Source organism: Engystomops pustulosus, chromosome 8, assembly GCF_040894005.1.
Source record: "Engystomops pustulosus chromosome 8, aEngPut4.maternal, whole genome shotgun sequence".
In the NCBI taxonomy this organism is placed as follows: domain Eukaryota; kingdom Metazoa; phylum Chordata; class Amphibia; order Anura; family Leptodactylidae; genus Engystomops; species Engystomops pustulosus.
The window spans coordinates 91529529-91550334 of record NC_092418.1 but is presented as its reverse complement, the minus strand read 5'-3'; the positions used below and the strand labels follow the sequence as shown (position 1 = coordinate 91550334).

The 20806-nt window shown below is 46.4% G+C and overlaps 2 protein-coding genes across 2 annotated transcripts in view; one reads left to right on the top strand and one right to left on the bottom strand.

Moving 5' to 3' along the window:
- Nucleotides 1–20806, bottom strand: part of TLK1 (tousled like kinase 1) — a 203639-nt gene that overhangs the window by 149601 nt on the left and 33232 nt on the right. The gene's annotated exons all lie outside the window — the stretch shown is intronic.
- On the top strand, nucleotides 7759–9979 carry LOC140075625 (uncharacterized). The gene is made up of 2 exons (XM_072121749.1): nucleotides 7759–8566; nucleotides 8672–9979. Exons 1-2 carry the CDS (start codon nucleotides 8471–8473, stop codon nucleotides 9977–9979), a joined length of 1404 nt encoding a protein of 467 aa, XP_071977850.1. The 5' UTR covers nucleotides 7759–8470.

Below are 20806 nucleotides of genomic sequence, written 5' to 3'. Positions count from 1 at the left end.
GTCTGACGGCAGGAAGGAGAGCGGCGCACTGGCTGCAGAGATTTCTCATCATTCCGGGGACGCACTGTCTGTACAGGTGTCTGCAGGGGCGGTGCTGCAGGGTCACCCCCGGACCTGCACCCGACATGGCCGCCGTCATATGTCACCACACAGCGGGTATTATCATAGGAGTCCATAGCTATAGCCACATCATGCGCTGCTAGGCACTTTCCAATACTTTCCAATTCACAGGGGAAGTACAATTTAGGTTCCATTCACACTTATTTTTTTTACATACCACATGTGGACATGAATTTCACCCCTCCACAAAAAAAAAAGGGATCCAAACGTGAACTCTGGCGTATTCATTCATCATAGACAAGACGCGCGCAGTGTACGTTATCCATCCACATTCTGTATCATGACGTATCTGTCACAGAATTGCTGAAAAATGGATTTTTGGCTGTAAGTCTCTGTTTTATTGGCAAATACATCTTGTCCATCTCATTTGTTTTTGTACGATTTTTGTCTCCTCTTGTTTTTTTTTTGTTTTTTTTATTGAAGGAAATAAGAGACATACAAGGTTGGGTTCACATTTGCATCAGGAGGATTCCGATGTGTCCTTACAATGTATGGCACAGACATATCCCAAAAAGAAGTGATCTGGATACACAAGTTAACTAGGTGGGACATTTATCATAGGCCGGTGCTTTGTATGCTGTCATATGATGAAACTCCGACACTATCCGGATACATCAGGAGGCTCTGACTTCCTGAAGTATCTGGCCGGCTGCATAGGTGGACGACTCTATCCCAGGACCTGCCGGATCGGTTTAATGTAAATTAGAAAACACAACAAGTGGTTTCCCAGCATTATCACTGAATAAAAATGGGCTGTAATCATTGCCTTTGGTGATCCGGAAGCGTTGACAAAATAGGACAGGTTCTAAAATTGATCGGTTCAAAAAAATGGAAATGTGAAAACACCCACAGGAAAGAATGGTTCAGTAAGGCTTCTGTGAAAGGAAACCTACCATTTGATTTGATGCATAATGAAGCAAACATACCTTGAGACTGCTGTAGCTACCCTGATGAAGGATCATATCTTGGTTAATCCCTGAGCTGAGTGGTTTTGCTGATAAAACAGATATAACATTATGATAATGAGGCTCTGTCTCTTCTATGGCTGGTTCAGCGCTTCTCCTAGCACGTGAGTTATTCACTGCAGGAGAGGATGATGTAATCCCTGGGTTGTGTCTGAAGGCAGAATAATCGATTGCTGCACCATCCCCCCACTGCTGTGTGTGAGCAATCCAGATCAGGTTGATTAGTCATGTGTAATGATAAGCTCTGTGTGTAATGTGTTTATGTAGGCAGCCAGCTTTCCCAAGGTCCTGAATGTTTAATTGTTTTTTAAGCAAAACCAATCAACACAGGGATTAACCAAGATCCTGCATCAGTGTAGCTACAGCAGTCTTAAGGTATGTCTGCTTCGTAATGCATCAAGTCAAATGGTAGATTTCCTTTAAAATCAAGGAGAAGAAAAATCGGATCCTTAGATACAATAATCTCTTTAATTGTGCAAAATTAATATAAATAAACTTGAGACTATTGTAAGGCCCAGTTCACACCTTAGTCTGGACTTTCCATTGCACTTTCCACTTTAAAAGGCATGAACACAGGCCTATAATACACAAGCAAATTTGATGCATCCATCTCACAAATTTTCCTTGCTGGAACATCCGGCCTGAACTCTCAGCAACCGCAACTCATCTCTGCAGGGGCGGACTGGGAATTTAAAGTGGCCCTGGAAAAAACTGTAAAAGTGGCCCCATTCGGTGGGCGGGGGTCAAAACAAGTAGGCGTGGCCTTGTGATGTGGGTGGAGTTACTAAACTCTATGCAAACTGTTAATAGATGGTCTAAATCAACATGTACACCGCAGAGAAAGAGACTCATACTGCCTCCTTGTACAGGAATAATACTTCTATTTTAAGAGCACACAACTTAATACTGCCATATATGTACACTAAAAACATACTACAATACCTTCTCCAATAAACATGAATGTAACTAGTATAATACTACTGCCCCTAAGTAAAATATATTGTAATACTGCCTTCTACTATATGTACTATAATACTGCCCCCTATGTACAAGAATATAACTACTATAATACTGCCCCCTATGTACAAGAATATAACTACTATAATACTGCCCCCTATGTACAAGAATATAACTACTATAATACTGCCCCCTATGTACAAGAATATAACTACTATAATACTGCCCCCTATGTACAAGAATATAACTACTATAATACTGCCCCCTATGTACAAGAATATAACTACTATAATACTGCCCCCTATGTACAGGAATATAACTACTATAATACTGCCTCCTATGTACAGGAATATAACTACTATAATACTGCCTCCTATGTACAAGAATATAACTACTATAATACTGCCCCCTATGTACAAGAATATAACTACTATAATACTGCCCCCTATGTACAAGAATATAACTACTATAATACTGCCCCCTATGTACAACAATATAACTACTATAATACTGCCCCCTATGTACAAGAATATAACTACTATAATACTGCCCCCTATGTACAGGAATATAACTACTATAATACTGCCCCCTATGTACAAGAATATAACTACTATAATACTGCCCCCTATGTACAAGAATATAACTACTATAATACTGCCCCCCTGTGTACAAGAATATAACTACTATAATACTGCCCCCTATGTACAGGAATATAACTACTTTAATACTGCCCCCTATGTACAGGAATATAACTACTATAATACTGCCCCCTATGTGCAGGAATATAACTACTATAATACTGCCCCCTATGTACAAGAATATAACAACTATAATACTGCCCCCTATGTACAAAAATATAACAACTATAATACTGCCCCCTATGTACAGGAATATAACTACTATAATACTGCCCCCTATGTACAAGAATATAGCTACTATTACTAGTAGCCATTACCCCCCCCCAGTATATAGCCAGCCAACCCCCCCCCCCACACACACAGTATACATCCAGCCCACTGTAGTATATATACAGCCCCCCAGTATACAGCCAGCCAGCCCTCCTAGTATATTCAGTCTGCCCGTGCCCCAGTATGCGGCCAGACTGCCCCAGTATACAGCCCATAGCCCCAGTATACAGCCAGACAGCCCCAGTATACAGCCAGACAGCCCCAGTATACAGCCAGACAGCCCCAGTATACAGCCAGACAGCCCCAGTATACAGCCCATAGCCCCAGCATTACAGCCCCTGAGCCCCAGCATTACAGCCCCTGAGCCCCAGCATTACAGCCCCTGAGCCCCAGCATTACAGCCCCTGAGCCCCAGCATTACAGCCCCTGAGCCCCAGCATTACAGCCCCTGAGCCCCAGCATTACAGCCCCTGAGCCCCAGCATTACAGCCCCTGAGCCCCAGTATTACAGCCCGTAGCCCCAGTATACAGCGCCAGCCTCTGATATACAGCCCGTAGCCCCAGTACACAGCGCCAGCCTCTGATATACAGCCCATCGCCCCAGTATTACAGCCCATCGCCCCAGTATTACAGTCCATCGCCCCAGTATTACAGCCCATCGCCCCAGTATTACAGCCCATCGCCCCAGTATTACAGCCCATCGCCCCAGTATTACAGCCCATAGCCCCAGTATTACAGCCCATAGCCCCAGTATTACAGCCCATAGCCCTGTATACAGCCAAAAGCCCCTGGTGTACAGCCCATAGCCCCAGTATTGCATCCCATAGCCCCAGTACACAGCGCCAGCCTCTGATATACAGCCCATAGCCCTGTATACAGCCCATAGCCCCAGTATTACAGCCCATAGCCCCAGTATTACAGCCCATAGCCCCAGTATTACAGCCCATAGCCCCAGTATTACAGCCCATAGCCCCAGTATTACAGCCCATAGCCCCAGTATTACAGCCCATAGCCCCAGTATTACAGCCCATAGCCCCAGTATTACAGCCCATAGCCCCAGTATTGCAGCCCATAGCCCCAGTATTGCAGCCCATAGCCCCAGTATTGCAGCCCATAGCCCCAGTATTGCAGCCCATAGCCCTGTATACAGCCCATAGCCCCTGGTGTACAGCCCATAGCCCCAGTATTACAGCCCATAGCCCTGTATACAGCCCATAGCCCCTGGTGTACAGCCTGCTCCCGCTATACAGCACCAGCCCCAGGTATACAGCGCCAGCCCCAGGCGTACAGCACATAGCCCCAGGCATACAGCATCAGCCCCTGGTATACAGCCTGCCCCTGGTATACAGCCAGTACATAAAAACAATAACACATGAAACTCACCTCTCTGACGGCCCGACGCTGCTCCCCTGCTTGAACACAGTCCGGCCGCGGTGACAGCTCCGTACGGGCCGGCGTCGCACAGACCATGACGTCAGCCGCTTGCCGACGTCATGGTCTATGCGACGCCGGCGCGTACGTTGTTGTCACCGCGGCCGGACTGGTATCAAGCAGGGGAGCAGCGTCGGGCCGTCAGAGAGGTGAGTTTCATGTGTTATTGTTTTTATACCGGCCCCACCAGTACAGGACCGGCCCCGGACCGGCCCCAAACCAATCGGCCCACCGGGATTTCTCCCGGTGGGTCTTATGGCCAGTCCGCCCCTGCATCTCTGTATGTCAGTTCAGTTCAAGTTGCTGAGTGTTCCGGCCGGACGTTCCAGCAAGGACAAGATGTAAGATAAGTGGATCAAACTCGCTAGTGGGCAATAGGTCTTGTCTTTTATTCCTTTTGATAGTTGTTTTTTTTTTTTAGTTTGTTATGTTTTTTTTCTATAACATGGGCAATAAAGGACATCTACCATGAGTTTTACTGATGATAGATTTGTCCTACCTAGAATCGTGCAGGTGAGTGAATAAATTAATACACAAGGCATCTGATAGTGATGCCACACATGTTTTGAACCCGTTTTTGGTCCGTTTTTAAGCAGTCCGTTAAAAACTGCATGCGTTAAAAAATGCACCCGTTTTTGACCGGTTTTAATTAAGATAATTGGTAAAACCTGTCAAAATTGGATGCGTTTTTAAAAACCGCATGCGTTTTTAAAAAACGGATGCAGTTTTTAATGCATGCGTTTTTTAACGGACTGCCTAAAAGCGGACCAAAACCGGGTTCAAAACGCCATGTGTGGCGTCACCCTGAGGTGCTCTGATGGGAATGGACACTGAGCTTCACATGCGGAAGGAATGTGATATTGGAGAATCAAAGACCAAGAGCCGCCTGGAAGGGACCCTGAATAAAATAATGGGGGGTCCTACCAAACCCCCTTTTACAAACTTCTAAATTCTAGCATTTTTAAAAATCCTTTTCTCAGTCGTAGCAATTCTATGATGGACATAGTCTTATGCTTTTTTACATTTTTTCAAGGTATCATATTAGAACTTTTGATCTGCCTCAAGTCTAATACGTCACTATAAACCTCTGCATTGACAATGAATAGGCAGAAACGCTCAGCTGAGGGCCTTTAGTTTTTTACTGGCTCTCTTTGGATAACAAAGACTAGAGGGTTTGTCTGGTAAGGGTGGCGGCACATGTGGCGTTTTGAACCCGTTTTTGGGCCGTTTTTAAGCAGTACGTTTAAAAACGCATGCATTTTTGACAGGTTTTACCAATTATCTTAATTGAAACTGCCAAAAAACTGGTTCAAAACGCCACATGTGCCACAATAACTCGTTTTAAAATGCGGACACAACGAAAAGCAACTAGTCCTGCTGTTGACATTGTCTGTCCGCACAAAGATGAATCTAAGGCCATGTCTTGTCTGTGAAATAGGGACCATGTACTATAATCATCTTTTATATATAGAACAGTGGTCCAATAAGGAGGCAGTGGGTCCTATCATCATAGGTGTATGCTATACCAGGCGTACGAGGCCACTGTGGTGTCCAGATATACTTCTTCTGATTGAGAAAATTGCAGGAAAAAAGTTCATATCCTGGGTTCATATCCTAAGTTCATATCCTTTAACCCCTTAGACATTGCAGTTAAGCATGGTCCGCAGTGTCTAAGCAGGTACAGAGGGAGGGAGCTCTGTCTGCCACCAATCAGGACCCCGCAGCTGTGATCGTGGGGTGCCGATGACGTGACAGGCAGCCATGGGGTCCTCTTAAGGGAGGTTTATTAGGCCAGAGGTAGCTTACAGAATAATACACTGCACTATAATTTTATGTAAAAAAAGAAATTAAAAAAGCAACACACAAAAAATCACCGACCCTTTAAAAAAAAAAAGTCACTTAAATTTTGTAGTTCGCCACCCGTTTAAATAGAAACATTTTAGTATTCATTTCATAAAACAAAGTGAAGGAATACTTATTTACCATTTTAAAATCTATGAACAAAAAATTTGGTATTGCTGTATGTGTATTGACCCAGAAAAAAGTGAATTACATTTTAAACTACATTTCATACCCCCAAAAATCAAGACCTCATACAGCTATGTTATAGCTAGTAGTAAGCATTGATGAAAAAGTAAATGAAAAACAGCCTTGGCATAACCATGGAAAATAGGTGCAGTGATAAGAGGATAGGAAAGATTATTTACAAGTGGAAAACATTCATAAGCCTGAACCTTGGGTGTTTCCAGAGCCCCTCAGCGCTGAGCTTCACAGGCTGTTATAATGAGCAGAGCTGGTCTCCCCTCCTCTTGCTCTTCTTGCTGCTGCTTACAGAAGGAGGGGGAGAGAGTTCAGCTCAATGTACCAGCCTGTGAAGTCACAGCACAGCTAACACCTAAGAGCATAATTGTAAAAGTTTATTTTCGAAGGAAGGAAACCATTGATTACAAATATAAGACAATTACTACACGGTGCCTGGAACTATGAGTAAGTGTCCCTGGGTTTTCATGCTTTACTTTGATGATAGATTTACTTTAGAGGGGTTTTCCCACAAACACAAGTCAACAAGTCCTGTGGATAGGGCCTAAGTTGCTTATCGGTGGAGGTCTGAGAGTGTAGACCCCCACAGATCACGAAAACGAGGGGTCCATCGTCAGACTGATGGCTGCGCATGACCATTATGCTCCATTAATCTATATGGAGCTGACGGAGATCGTTGACCCCTTAGGCTATATTCACACTGTACCGTAGCGGGCAACGGCAGCGTACGGGGAGAGGAAAAGGAGGTGAGCGCAGCTCACCCCCGCCCCTCTCCATAGGAATTAATGGCGCACGGCGCCGTACTATGGACAAAGATAGGACAGATCCTATGTTTTTCCGGGTACGGTGCTGCACCGTACCGCTCCCATAGGGCGCCGTGCGCCCATTGACGTCTATGGAGGACGTATATTGGCCGCATATACGTCCTCCATACGTCAGTGTGAATGTAGCCTTAGGGTGATGCCACACATGGCATTTTGAACCTTTTTTAAGCAGTCCGTTCAAAAACGCATGCGTTTTTGACCAGTGTTAATTAAGATAATTGGTAAAATCTCTCAAAAATTCATGCGTTTTTAAAAAACGCATGTGGTCATGTGCGGCCGTCTGCTCCATTAGTTTGACGGAGCAACGAGGGGTCTGATATCAGAAGACTCCGACTGATCAGCAAGTTAGGCCTTTTCCCGTAGATAAGGCCTAACTTGCATTCGTAGGAAAACCCCTTTAAGGGTGATTCTACACACGGCGTTTTGAACCCGTTTTTGGTCCGTTTTTAAACAGTCCGTCCAAAAACGAATGCGTTTTTCCATAGCGTCCCCCATGACGGCCCCAACTGGAGGATGACCCTTGACCTCTGTAGGGACAGGAAGCAGAGAGGTTAAATACCCCACCCCGGCATCCGTACACCAGTGGCTTCCTGTCCCTACACAGGGCAGGGAGTAGAGAGAAGTCTCTCCTCATCCCCAGTAGTTGGGACGGTGAGGGGGGACCAGTGTGGCGCAGGGAATCGTCCCTTACCCTAAGGCAGTCTCGGCCTCGATCGGACTTCGGTCCTTTCCTCTGCCACAAGACAGAGATGCCTTCTTCTCCGGCTCTGCCCGCGGCTCTGCGCAGCTAAGGACACCCGGAGCGTGTCCATCGCGGCGGTCACGTGGGCCGGCCGCCGTCCGACTCTGGCGACGACTTCCGCCGGAAATGACGGGACCGGATGTGACGTCACGATGGCGCGACCCGGAAGCAGGAGCGTGGAGCGGTAAGCTTGAAAAAGCAGGTATTCACGTTGATCTGAGGTCTAATAGTCGCACTCTGGTCCTGACGAGAGTAGTCGCTAGAATCGGACGCTATTTTGAGCATTTTCCAGCCAACAAGGTCGGTTAACATGCTGTATGGTTGCCTCATATGTGTCATATGTGTTATATACAATTCAGGTCTATATAGACATGTGTATATCTTTCTTAGGGGCTTGTGCTGTGTAACCCTCAAGATACCTCAGGTACTCCTTTGTTATATTCCACTTGATTAAATGTCACAGTCTATCTCACATTTCTATAAATGTTTAGGCTTGCTGATATCAGTGGTCCCACAATTGGGAATATGGAGACACATGGCATGGAGGCTTCAAGTCTGGACCTCATATCCTTGAACCCTGTAAGTAGGGTCAACCAGGGATAGGGTGGTGGGTCACCCACATGTCCCTATATTTTCACATGAGGTGTCGGTTATGGACTAATTACCTCTCCTTCTCCTTGGCAGGAGCCCAGGGAAAAGGAGAAGGATAAAGGGAGAGCTAAAGATCAGTCCGGCACAAAGAAAACCACTTCCAGAAAGTGTAATATGTGCTTAGAGAAACTCCCTACGGACTATAAAAAGCCGGTCTGTAAAACCTGCGTAGATAATCTACTCAGAGAAGAGAGAACCTCATTTGTGGATGAAATGCGTAGCTTTATCAGAGAAGAAGTTAAAACATCTATAGCATCATCCATAACAGCTTTCATACCTCAGGAGCCTCCACATAAAAAACAAAGAGTTATAGAATCCATGTCAGATTATACATCAGACTCAGAAGGGACCAAGGAGTCTACGGATATGGAGCCCGGTCCCTCAAATTCAGCCAGTAAGATGGAGTCGAGATATTTGTTAGCATCCGAAGATCTGGAACCCTTACTAAAAGCTATGAGGGATACCCTCAAAATTGAGGAAATAGAAGAGACCAAATCTATTCAGGATGAATTATTCGGACTTCTTAAAGTTAAGAAGAGGCGAGTGTTTCCCATAAATGACACTCTTAAGGAACTAATACTAGAAGAATGGAGAGAACCGGAGAACAAAATCTCCATATCTAGAGAATTTAAAAGTCGTCTGTCCTTTGATGAAACAGAAGCCAAAATTTGGAACACTACCCCTAAGGTAGACATCCAGGTCACAAAAATGACCAAGAAGACGGACCTCCCGTTTGAGGATGCAATCCAGTTAAGAGATCCCCTGGATAGAAAGGCGGACAGCCTTCTAAAGAAGACATGGGAGTGTGCCATGTTAAACCTAAAATCAAATATTGCCACAACATCCATGGCACGGACTCTCTTTCATTGGATTACCGAACTGGAGGGTCATGTCAGAGACGGTACTCCTAGGGAGATGCTATTGAGTACATTTTCAACATTGAGAGCAGCCACCGCCTTCATCGCAGATGCCTCAGCGGAAGGAGTTAGAATAAGTGCCAAGGAAGGGGCACTATCAAATTCAGTTAGAAGATCACTTTGGCTTCGCCAGTGGACGGGCGATTTCAGATCGAAGTCAAAATTATGTGGTATTCCATTTGAAGGGGAATACCTATTCGGTTCCGAACTTGACACGCTGTTGGAAAAAGCGGCAGACAGAAAGAAAGGGTTTCCGGAATCCAGAAGTAACCAAAGAAAGCAGCCCTTTCGAGACTCTAAGGACAGAAAACAGCCCTTTAGAGGGAAAGGCAAACAGGGCAGGTGGAGCTACCCTAAAGGAGGGAGAGGAAGGGGCTTCCTTCTCAGTGCCAGCAACTCGGCCCCAGCGTTTAGAAAACAATGACGCCAGGGTGGGGGGAAGACTATTGAAGTTCCACTTCCAGTGGACTCAGATAACATCAAATCCCTGGATACTAAGTATTCTTCGGGAAGGTTATCATCTAGAACTAACCTCTCTTCCCCCCAGAAAATTTGTTTTGACAGAGCAGCCCTCAGGAAACCTCTCAAACTCGCTGTGGTCAGAGATACAAAAGCTCATTCAATTGGATGTCATCATCCCAGTACCTCAGACACAGTTAAAAGAAGGACACTACTCTCCCCTCTTCTTGATAAAAAAACCAAATGGCTCTTTCAGGATGATATGCAACCTGAAGAATCTGAACAAGTACATACGATATCGAAAGTTCAAGATGGAAACAGTGAGCTCGGCAGCAGTTCTGATCCAACCAGGAGCGTCTATGTGTACGATAGATCTGAGGGACGCATATTACCATGTGCCAATACATCAAAAATCTCAAAAATTCCTCAGATTCGCAGTACGATCACCTTGGGGAGAAGAGGTCCACTATCAGTACAAGGCGCTGCCTTTTGGGATTTCTTCGGCCCCCAGGACATTCACAAAGATCATGATCGAGGTGATAGCTTTCTTGAGGCGGAACGGGATTCTAGTCATCCCCTACCTGGACGATCTGTTACTGGTGGCCAGTTCGAAACAAGAGCTTATACACCACCGAGATTTCACAATGAGGATCCTTCATCAGTTAGGATGGATAATAAACCTGGAAAAGTCCAAACTAAACCCAAGTACAGAGGTTGTGTTTCTAGGAACGTTATTAGATTCGATACAGCAGATGTCCTTCTTACCGCCAGAGAAAGCAATGAGACTAATGCAACATGTCATATTGTTTCAAAAAAGAAGTCATTGCACGATAAGGGAAGCCATGAGGATACTGGGCCTTATGACATCTTCCATACAGAGTGTACAGTGGAGCCAGAGTCACACCAGAGTCCTTCAAAGTTGGATATTGGCCTCCTGGGACAAAGATCCCCAACATCTAAATCAAAAGGTCCAGATTCCGGAAGCTGTCAAGCAATCCCTGGAGTGGTGGATAGATACTTCCAACCTGGGAAGAGGGATATCATGGCATCCCTGGCCAGTGATAAATATCCGGACGGACGCAAGTCAGTCAGGATGGGGAGCGGACATAGCAGGCCTTCCCGTTCAAGGTCTTTGGCCGTCCTCAACCAGATCCCGTTCCTCGAACTTCCGAGAACTGAGAGCTGTTCTAGAGACCTTAAGAGCAAGTGCTCAAAGCCTGAGGGGAAAACATGTAAAAATTTATTCAGACAACACCACCACGGTGGCTTATCTCCGTCATCAGGGGGGTACCAAGAACCCCGATCTCCTCAGTCTTTCAGACGAGATATTCATCTGGGCAGAAACCAACATCCGCTCTCTTTCAGCCACCCATCTAAAAGGAGAATTGAATCAAGTAGCGGACTATCTCAGTCGTCAGACGATAGACCACAACGAGTGGTGTCTAAACGAGAACATCTTTTCAAGTCTCATACAAAAATGGGGACAACCAGTGACAGATCTTTTTGCCACCAGCAAAAATACAAAAGTTCCTCATTTCTTCTCTCTGGATCCAAATACTCCGGTTTGCCAAAGGGATGCCTTCAGCCAGTCCTGGAGCGGACCTCTAATGTACGCATTTCCTCCTATACCTCTCATAGCGAGAGTGATTCAGAAGATCAGAGAGGACCAAGCAAAGGTTATACTCATTGTTCCCTGGTGGCCAAAGAGGAACTGGTTTCCATGGCTAGGAAAGATGGCATTGGAAGGACCTGTCATGCTGGAACCTCTAAACAACCTTCTGTTCCAGGGTCCAGTGTACCATCCAGATCCACAGGCTCTCCGGCTCTCGGCTTGGATCCTGAAAGGCAATTGCTGATATCCAGGGGACTATCAAACAAGGTAATTTCCACACTCAAAGCGAGCCGCAAACCAGTTACCCACAAAATCTATGCCAGGATATGGGGAAGATTTGTGTCTTTTTGTGGCAGGACTCCTCCTAACCAAATATCCCCTAATGTCTCACAGGTGCTCGACTTCCTGCAAGCAGGGTTTGACAAGGGCCTTAAGACGAATTCCTTAAAAGTCCAGATTTCAGCCCTCAGTGCCTTTTTCGACACCCCATTAGCCGAAAATAGATGGATCCAAAGGTTTGTCAAAGCTACGGCTAGACTAAGACCTCAAATAAAACAGAATATCCCCAATTGGGATCTTTCATTAGTACTGGATTATCTCACAAAAATACCGTTTGAACCTCTGGAGTCGGTCAAGCTTAGAGAGTTAACGCTAAAACTCACCTTTCTCATAGCCATAACAACAGCTAGGCGTTTGGGTGAGATCCAGAGTTTGTCTATTAAAGAACCTTATCTTAAAATATGTGAAGATAAGATTGTACTAATGTTAGATAAAGCCTTTACTCCCAAAGTAGCTTCATCTTTTCATCGTAACCAAGAGATTATTCTGCCTTCCTTCTGTCAGAATCCAAAACATCCCAGAGAACACGAGTGGCATACGCTAGATGTCAGAAGATACCTGCTACATTATCTGGAAGTCACCAAATCCTGGAGAAAAGACAACAACATTCTCCTACAATTTAGAGGAAAGTGCAAGGGCAGAAAAGCTTCAAAGGCATCCATCGCCAGGTGGATAAGAACAGTCATCAAAGAAGCTTATGATGCCAACAACCTGGACATTTCAGGGACTATTAGGGCCCACTCGACCCGAGGAGTGGCAGCCTCCTGGGCGGAAAAACGGGGCGCCTCGTTAGAGGACATATGTAGAGCAGCTACCTGGTCTACTCATCTAACTTTTGCCAAACACTATAGGCTAGATGTTCAAAGTGCTAGAGACCAGTCCTTCGGAAGGAAGGTCTTACAAGCTGTTGTCCCACCCTAATTATTTATCTGGTACATCTCCAGTTGGGGCCGTCATGGGGGACGCTATGGAAAAGGAGAATTATTCTCACCGTTAATTCGGTTTCCATTAGTCCACCATGACGGCCCATATATATTTCCCACCCTGTAATTTGGAAAAAGTTAAAATTGCCTATTTGTTCTGTGTGCATCGATAACATACAATAAATGGGTTGCATCCAAGGCCGGTGTAGTTATTTAGAAGCCACTGGTGTACGGATGCCGGGGTGGGGTATTTAACCTCTCTGCTTCCTGTCCCTACAGAGGTCAAGGGTCATCCTCCAGTTGGGGCCGTCATGGTGGACTAATGGAAACCGAATTAACGGTGAGAATAATTCTCCTTTTTTTTAATGCATCGGTTTTTGACTGGTTTTACCAATTATCTTAATTAAAACTGGTCAAAAACGCATGCGTTTGTGGACGGACTGCTTAAAACTGGACCAAAAACAGGTTCAAAATGCCATGTGCGACATCACCCTAAGTCGGGGAGCACAGGTATATGCATTGCCTGGGCCGTGTGTATAGTGGATTACAACAGTCCTGCAAAAACAAGCCCTCCTCGAGTTAGGTAAACGGAAAAATAAAAAATGTACAACTCGTGGAAAATAAAAGGATGGGATGGGATTAACGGCCAGATGAGGTAAGACAACCCTAACATAATATCACACATGTGTCTGTGTTGTCTATGAGTTATTGTGTAGAAAAGTAGAAGTAATAAAATAGGTTCAAGGGTCAGTATAGGCCCTCAGGACAAAGTCCAAGCTCTGTGGTCTGATAGACTCTGCTATCCTGGGACTAATTCGGCATCTGTTTCTCTTCTCACATTAGACAAGGCTCCTTCTATTTGCAGAAGGAAAAGAAAGTGTATTTCTGTTACACTAAACAGGTGTTGACGTAACCCGTGTCTCCATCTCGAATATCTCCTACAAGATACAATTCCCCTGGCTAAGAACTACAATTCAAGGCATCTTAGAGCTTCCCCGATTCCTCAGTCTACGAAAAACACCACAATTATTAACTCTTGTGTTTTTCGACGCATAAATCTACGGGAATCGCTGAGCTGAATGGAAATTCGTGCTGCGAGATTTTGAATCTTTTTTGGAGCCTCCTATTCCAAACATGGCCGATCTTTGTCAGTGTTTCCCTGCCTTCTAATAGCTACGTGATAACCTTTTGATTGCCACTGCCTCCTCACCCAGCGATACAACTGGAGCTACATAAATATCAATAAATAATAAAGAAATATCATTGAGGGTCTCCAGCCACCTCATCAGATCTGCTTTATACTGAGCCGCGTTAGCAGCATGTGACTCGTTTTGCAGGAATACAGCGCCCCAGAGCATAACCCAAATGTCCTCCGTGTGATTCATTTTCCTCCGTAGTAAACATTTCACCTGGAGATTCACCGACAACAATGAAGCAGATTCACCATCGCAAGGAAATACATTTTCTGCCTGTAAACAATAAACAGCTCAATACTTGAGTCTTATTGCAATTTGATCTATGGGTTTAATCTTGTTTTTTTGTTTTTCAGTTTTTTTTTTTGTTTCCCCTTTTTGCTACAGGAAAGAAGTTGAGATGACAGGCAGCAGCCATTGCTCGAGATTTACTTACAAGAGGGTTTTTTTTCCTTTTTTTGGCTGAATGTCAGGCTCATGAATTGTTAACCCATAACCCACTGGAGTATTCTGTAGCTGACTTTGTGGCAAGCCTTTTGATACATTATTTTACTGACCGTTTCTACAGAAAAGTAGAAGTCTCTCTTCCAGTATAATGAAGCTTATTTATAATAAAGCTCAGTTATAAAAGCTTAGTTATAAATGCGTGTAAAGAAACAGTGTATAGGTGTACATTTTCCAAGAGCTTCAGTAATTCTTTACACAATTATGTACGTCTATTGTCTTTATTGTGCTGTATTGTGTCTTGATGCTCTCCATGACATCTTGCTATGTAGAAGATAAAATAATGTTTCCTGCTTCATAAGGGAATACCAGCAGTTCTTCTACTCAAAAGAATATGTATATTTTATTATCACAGCATCTCCTGTATTGTTACTTGGTGTTGGAGTTGGAGATCAAGTGTTGTCCTCCATATGTTTACATAACCGGGAACATCTTTGATGGAACAATAGGACAGGTTTAGAAAGCAAAAGGTTCCAAATTAGAGATGAGCGAACATACTCGTCCGAGCTTGATGCTCGATCGAGCATTAGCGTACTCGTAACTGCTCGTTGCCCGGACGAGTATTTCGCCCGCTCGAGAAAATGGCAGCTCCCGCCGTTTTGCTTTTTGGCGGCCAGAAACAGAGCCAATCACAAGCCAGGAGACTCTGCACTCCACCCAGCATGACGTGGTACCCTTACACGTAGATAGCAGTGGTTGGCTGGCCAGATCAGGTGACCCTGGGATAGACTAGCCGCTGCCTGCGCTGCTCGGATCATTCTGTGTCTGGATGCCGCTAGGGAGAGAGCTGCTGCTGGTCAGGGAAAGCGTTAGGGTGTTCTATTAGCTTACTGTTAGGCAGGAGTGATTCTACAACAACCCAACAGCCCTTCTTAGGGCTACAATAACGTTATACTTTTTTTTTTTTATTTGCTTGTGGCTGGGCTTGCTGGCACTAGTAGTGCAGCTAGTACCATATTGTGAGGAATTAGCAGGGGGACTTGCTACCGTTGTGTTTAGCTCTTAGTGACACACATATCCACCTCAAACACCAAAGTGGGACAATTTATTAGGGGTTTGATTTCAATTAGGCACAGTCTGCCAGTTTCTTTTTATTTTACGTTTATTTTTTTAATAACTCAGTGTCATCTCATCTTGCATAGTAGTGTGCTTTCATACTTGGCTAGAAAATAGCCATAGGAGAATCCAAACGTCTTACTTACGCCTACAGTAGCGTTATATATATTTGATTTCTGGTTGATCTGCTGGTGGCTGTAGTTGCTGCAGTGCATATACTAGCAAATTGTGAGCAATTTGTAGTAAGACTTGCGACCACTGTGTTTTGCGCTTAGTGACGCACATATCCATCGCAAAGACCGAAGTGGGAAAATTTATTAGGGCCCAGGGTTGTATTTCAATTAGGCACAGTCTGCCATTTCCTTTTTTATTTTACGTTTATTTTTTTCATAACTCAGCGTCATCTCATCTGGCATAGTAGTGTGCTTTTATACTTGGCTAGAAAATAGCCATAGCAATAGGATAGCATCGTTTGGTTTTAAAAACTAAAAAACACAAAAAAAAAAAAAAAAACACAAAAAAAAGTTAAAAAAAAAAAATAAAGTTATAACTCTCATTTTCAAAATGTTTAACCCGAGGGCTAGGGGTAGAGGACGAGGGCGGGGACGTGGGCGTCCAACTACTGCAGGGGTCAGAGGCCGTGGTCCTGGGCGGGGTGAGACACCACCTGCTTATGAGGGAGCAGGGGAACGCCGCAGAGCTACGCTCCCTAGGTTCATGTCTGAAGTTACTGGGACTCGTGGTAGAGCACTGTTGAGGCCAGAACAGTGCGAACAGGTGATGTCGTGGATTGCCGACAATGCTTCGAGCAATTTGTCCACCAGTCAGTCTTCCACGCAGTCCACCCATGTCACCGAAATCGGCACTCCTCCAGCTCCTGCACCTCAGCCTCCTCCCCCCCAGTCTGCCCCCTCCCAGCAAAATTTGCCATTTGAACCGGCATACTCTGAGGAACTGTTTTCTGGACCCTTCCCACAGTCACAAACCACTTGTCCGGTTGCTGATGAGCAATTTTCCGATGCCCAGGTTTTCCACCAGTCGCAGTCTGTGGGTGATGATGACCTCGTTGACGTACTGGAAGAAGTGTGTAAAGAGGTGTCCGACGATGAGGAGACACGGTTGTCAGACAGTGGGGAAGTTGTTGTCAGGGCAGGAAGTCCGAGGGGGGAGCAGACTGAGGGATCGGAGGATGATGAGGTGACAGACCCAAGTTGGGTTGAGAGGCCGGGTGAACACAGTGCTTCTGAGACGGAGGAGAGTCCTCGACCAGAACAGGTTGGAAGAGGCAGTGGTGGGGCCAGACGGAGAGGCAGGGCCAGAGCTGGTGCATCAGCGCCAAATGTGTCAACTAGTGAAGCTCCCGTGGCGAGGGCTCCTGCGGCGAGGGCTAGATTTTCAGAAGTCTGGAGGTTCTTTAAGGAAACACCGGATGACCGACGGACTGTGGTGTGCCACATTTGCCAAACCAGGATCAGCAGGGGTTCCACCACTAATAGCTTAACTACCACCAGTATGCGCAGGCATATGAATGCTAAACACCCCACTCAGTGGCAACAAGCGCGTTCACCTCCGGCCGTGCACACCACTGCTCCTTCCCCTGTGTCAGCTGATAGTCAGCCCCCTGCCCAGGACCCTGCCACAAAAACCCCATCGTCGCCTCCACGATCCTCCACAGCATCCACCAGCGTTCAGCTCTCCATACCCCAGACGCTGGAGCGGAAACGCAAATATAGTGCAACCCACCCGCACGCCCAAGCCCTTAATGTGCACATCTCCAGATTGCTAAGCCTGGAGATGCTGCCCTTTAGGCTAGTAGAGACCGAGGCCTTTCGCAGCCTCATGGCGGCGGCCGCCCCTCGGTATTCGGTCCCCAGCCGCCACTACTTTTCCCGATGTGCCGTCCCAGCCCTGCACCAGCACGTGTCAGACAACATAATCCGTGCCCTGACCAACGCCGTTTCTGACAAGGTCCACCTGACCACGGACACGTGGAAGAGTGCTGCCGGGCAGGGCCACTATATATCGCTGACGGCACATTGGGTTAACTTGGTGGAGGCTGGGACCGAGTCTGACCCTGCGGCTGGTCATATACTGCCGACGCCGAGGATTGCGGGGCCTACCTCGGTCCAGGTGTTTCAGGCCTACTATGCCTCCTCCTCCTCCCACCCCTCCTCCACCTCCTCCTCCGAACTACCATCCGTGGGCATGGCGCCATCAGTCGGTAGCTCTAGGCACAGCAGCAGTGCCGTCGCTAAGCGACAGCAGGCGGTGCTCAAACTGCTGAGCCTAGGCGATAAAAGGCACACCGCCCAAGAACTATTACAGGGCATCACGGCGCAGACTGATCTGTGGCTGGCACCGCTGAACCTGAAGCCAGGCATGGTTGTGTGTGACAACGGCCGTAACCTGGTGGCGGCTCTGCAACTCGGCAGACTGACACATGTGCCATGCCTGGCCCATGTGTTAAATTTGATAGTTCAGCGTTTCCTCAAGACATACCCCAATCTGTCTGATTTGCTCACGAAGGTGCGCCGCATCTGTGCGCATTTCAGGAAGTCCAGCACAGATGCTGCCACTCTCAGGGCAGCGCAGCGCCGCCTCCAACTGCCCGCTCACCGACTGTTGTGCGACGTGCCCACGAGGTGGAATTCAACACTGACCATGTTATCCAGAGTTTACCAGCAGCGCCGAGCGATTGTAGACTGCCAGATGTCAACTTCCACCAGAACTGGTAGTCAGGTCAGTCAGCTTCCTCAAGTCTACAATGAGGAGTGGACGTGGATGTCTGATATCTGTCAGGTGCTGAGTAACTTTGAGGAGTCAACACAGATGGTCAGTGGCGATGCCGCCATCATCAGCCTCACCATCCCGCTGCTTGGCCTGTTGAAAAACTCTCTGGTCAGCATGAAGTCGGAAGCTTTGCGCTCCTCACAAGAGACGGGGGAAGAAGATTCCCTTGTTGATAGCCAAAGCACCCTTAGGTCTGTTTCTCAGCGCATATCGGAGGAGGTGGAGGTGGAGGAGGAAGAGGAGGAGAATGTTGGCGAGACACAACAGGGGACCATTGTTGAGTCCTTCACTGTTGAGCGTGTATGGGCAGAAGAAGAGGAGTTGGAGGAGTTGGAGGAGGAGGAAATGGACAGTCAGGCCAGTGAGGGGAGTGAATTCTTACGCGTTGGTACTCTGGCGCATATGGCAGATTTCATGCTAGGCTGCCTATCCCGTGACCCTCGCGTTCAAAGAATTTATTCCAGCACCGATTACTGGGTGTTCACTCTCCTGGACCCACGGTACAAGCAAAATCTTTCCACTCTCATCCCTGGAGAGGAAAGGAGTGTGAGAATGCATGAATACCAGCAGGCCCTGGTGCACAAGCTGAAACAGTATTTCCCTTCTGACAGCGCTAGCGGCAGAGTGCGTAGTTCTGCGGGACAAGTAGCGAGGGAGAGTAGGCGAGCAGGCAGCTTGTCCAGCACTGGCAAGGGTACGCTTTACAAGGCTTTTGCCAGCTTTATGTCACCCCAGCAAGACACTGTCACCTGTCCCCAGTCTCGGCAGAGTAGGGCTGATCTTTACAGAAAGATGGTGAGGGAGTACGTAGCTGACCATACCATCGTCCTAAATGATCACACAGCTCCCTACAACTACTGGGTTTCAAAGCTGGACATGTGGCACGAACTGGCGCTGTACGCCTTGGAGGTTCTTGCCTGCCCTGCCGCTAGCGTCTTGTCCGAGCGGGTTTTCAGTGCAGCTGGTGGCATCATCACCGATAAGCGTACACGCCTGTCGACTGACAGTGCTGACAGGCTGACGCTTATCAAGATGAATAAAGCCAGGATTTCTCCTAATTTCCAATCTCCACCAGGTGAAGGAAGCTCAACCTGAATAATTTATCCACTCCTCCTCCTCCTCATTTTCCTCCTTCTCCTCCTCTTTGTACAGTAAAGCAGAGGAAACTGGCTATTTTTTTACAGGGCCCACTGGCTCTAGCTATAGTACTTTATGCATTTAATTTTTATGGAGGGCCACCGACCCGGTCCTCTGTTTTAAACAATTTTTGGGAGTGCCACATACAGGCACTCAATCTATTCAATTTTTCTGGAGGGCCACCTACCTGCTCCTCTGGTTTGAAAACTTTTTTGGACTGCCACATACAGGCACTCAATCTATTCAATTTTTCTGGAGGGCCACCTACCTGCTCCTCTGGTTTGAAAACTTTTTTGGACTGCCACATACAGGCACTCAATCTATTCAATTTTTCTGGAGGGCCACCTACCTGCTCCTCTGGTTTGAAAACTTTTTTGGACTGCCACATACAGGCACTCAATCTATTCCATTTTTCTGGAGGGCCACCTACCTGCTCCTCTGGTTTGAAAACTTTTTTGGACTGCCACATACAGGCACTCAATCTATTCCATTTTTATGGAGGGCCACCTACCTGCTCCTCTGGTTTGAAAACTTTTTTGGACTGCCACATACAGGCACTCAATCTATTCCATTTTTCTGGAGGGCCACCTACCTGCTCCTCTGGTTTGAAAACTTTTTTGGACTGCCACATACAGGCACTCAATCTATTCCATTTTTCTGGAGGGCCACCTACCTGCTCCTCTGGTTTGAAAACTTTTTTTGGACTGCCACATACAGGCACTCAATCTATTCCATTTTTATGGAGGGCCACCTACCTGCTCCTCTGGTTTGAAAACTTTTTTGGACTGCCACATACAGGCACTCAATCTATTCCATTTTTATGGAGGGCCACCTACCTGCTCCTCTGGTTTGAAAACTTTTTTGGACTGCCACATACAGGCACTCAATCTATTCCATTTTTCTGGAGGGCCACCTACCTGCTCCTCTGGTTTGAAAACTTTTTTGGACTGCCACATACAGGCACTCAATCTATTCCATTTTTCTGGAGGGCCACCTACCTGCTCCTCTGGTTTGAAAACTTTTTTGGACTGCCACATACAGGCACTCAATCTATTCCATTTTTATGGAGGGCCACCTACCTGCTCCTCTGGTTTGAAAACTTTTTTGGACTGCCACATACAGGCACTCAAAATATTCCATTTTTATGGAGGGCCACCTACCTGCTCCTCTGGTTTGAAAACTTTTTTGGACTACCACATACAGGCACTCAATCTATTCCATTTTTATGGAGCCTAGGT

What these genes read in the sequence shown, in the direction of transcription:
- LOC140075625 (XM_072121749.1), top strand. Translation starts at nt 8,471, where the DNA reads ATGTTTAGGCTTGCTGATATCAGTGGTCCCACAATTGGGAATATGGAG. An exon ending in ACCTCATATCCTTGAACCCT is followed by an intron (nt 8,567 to 8,671) that starts GTAAGTAGGGTC and finishes TCTCCTTGGCAG; the next exon opens with GAGCCCAGGGAAAAGGAGAA.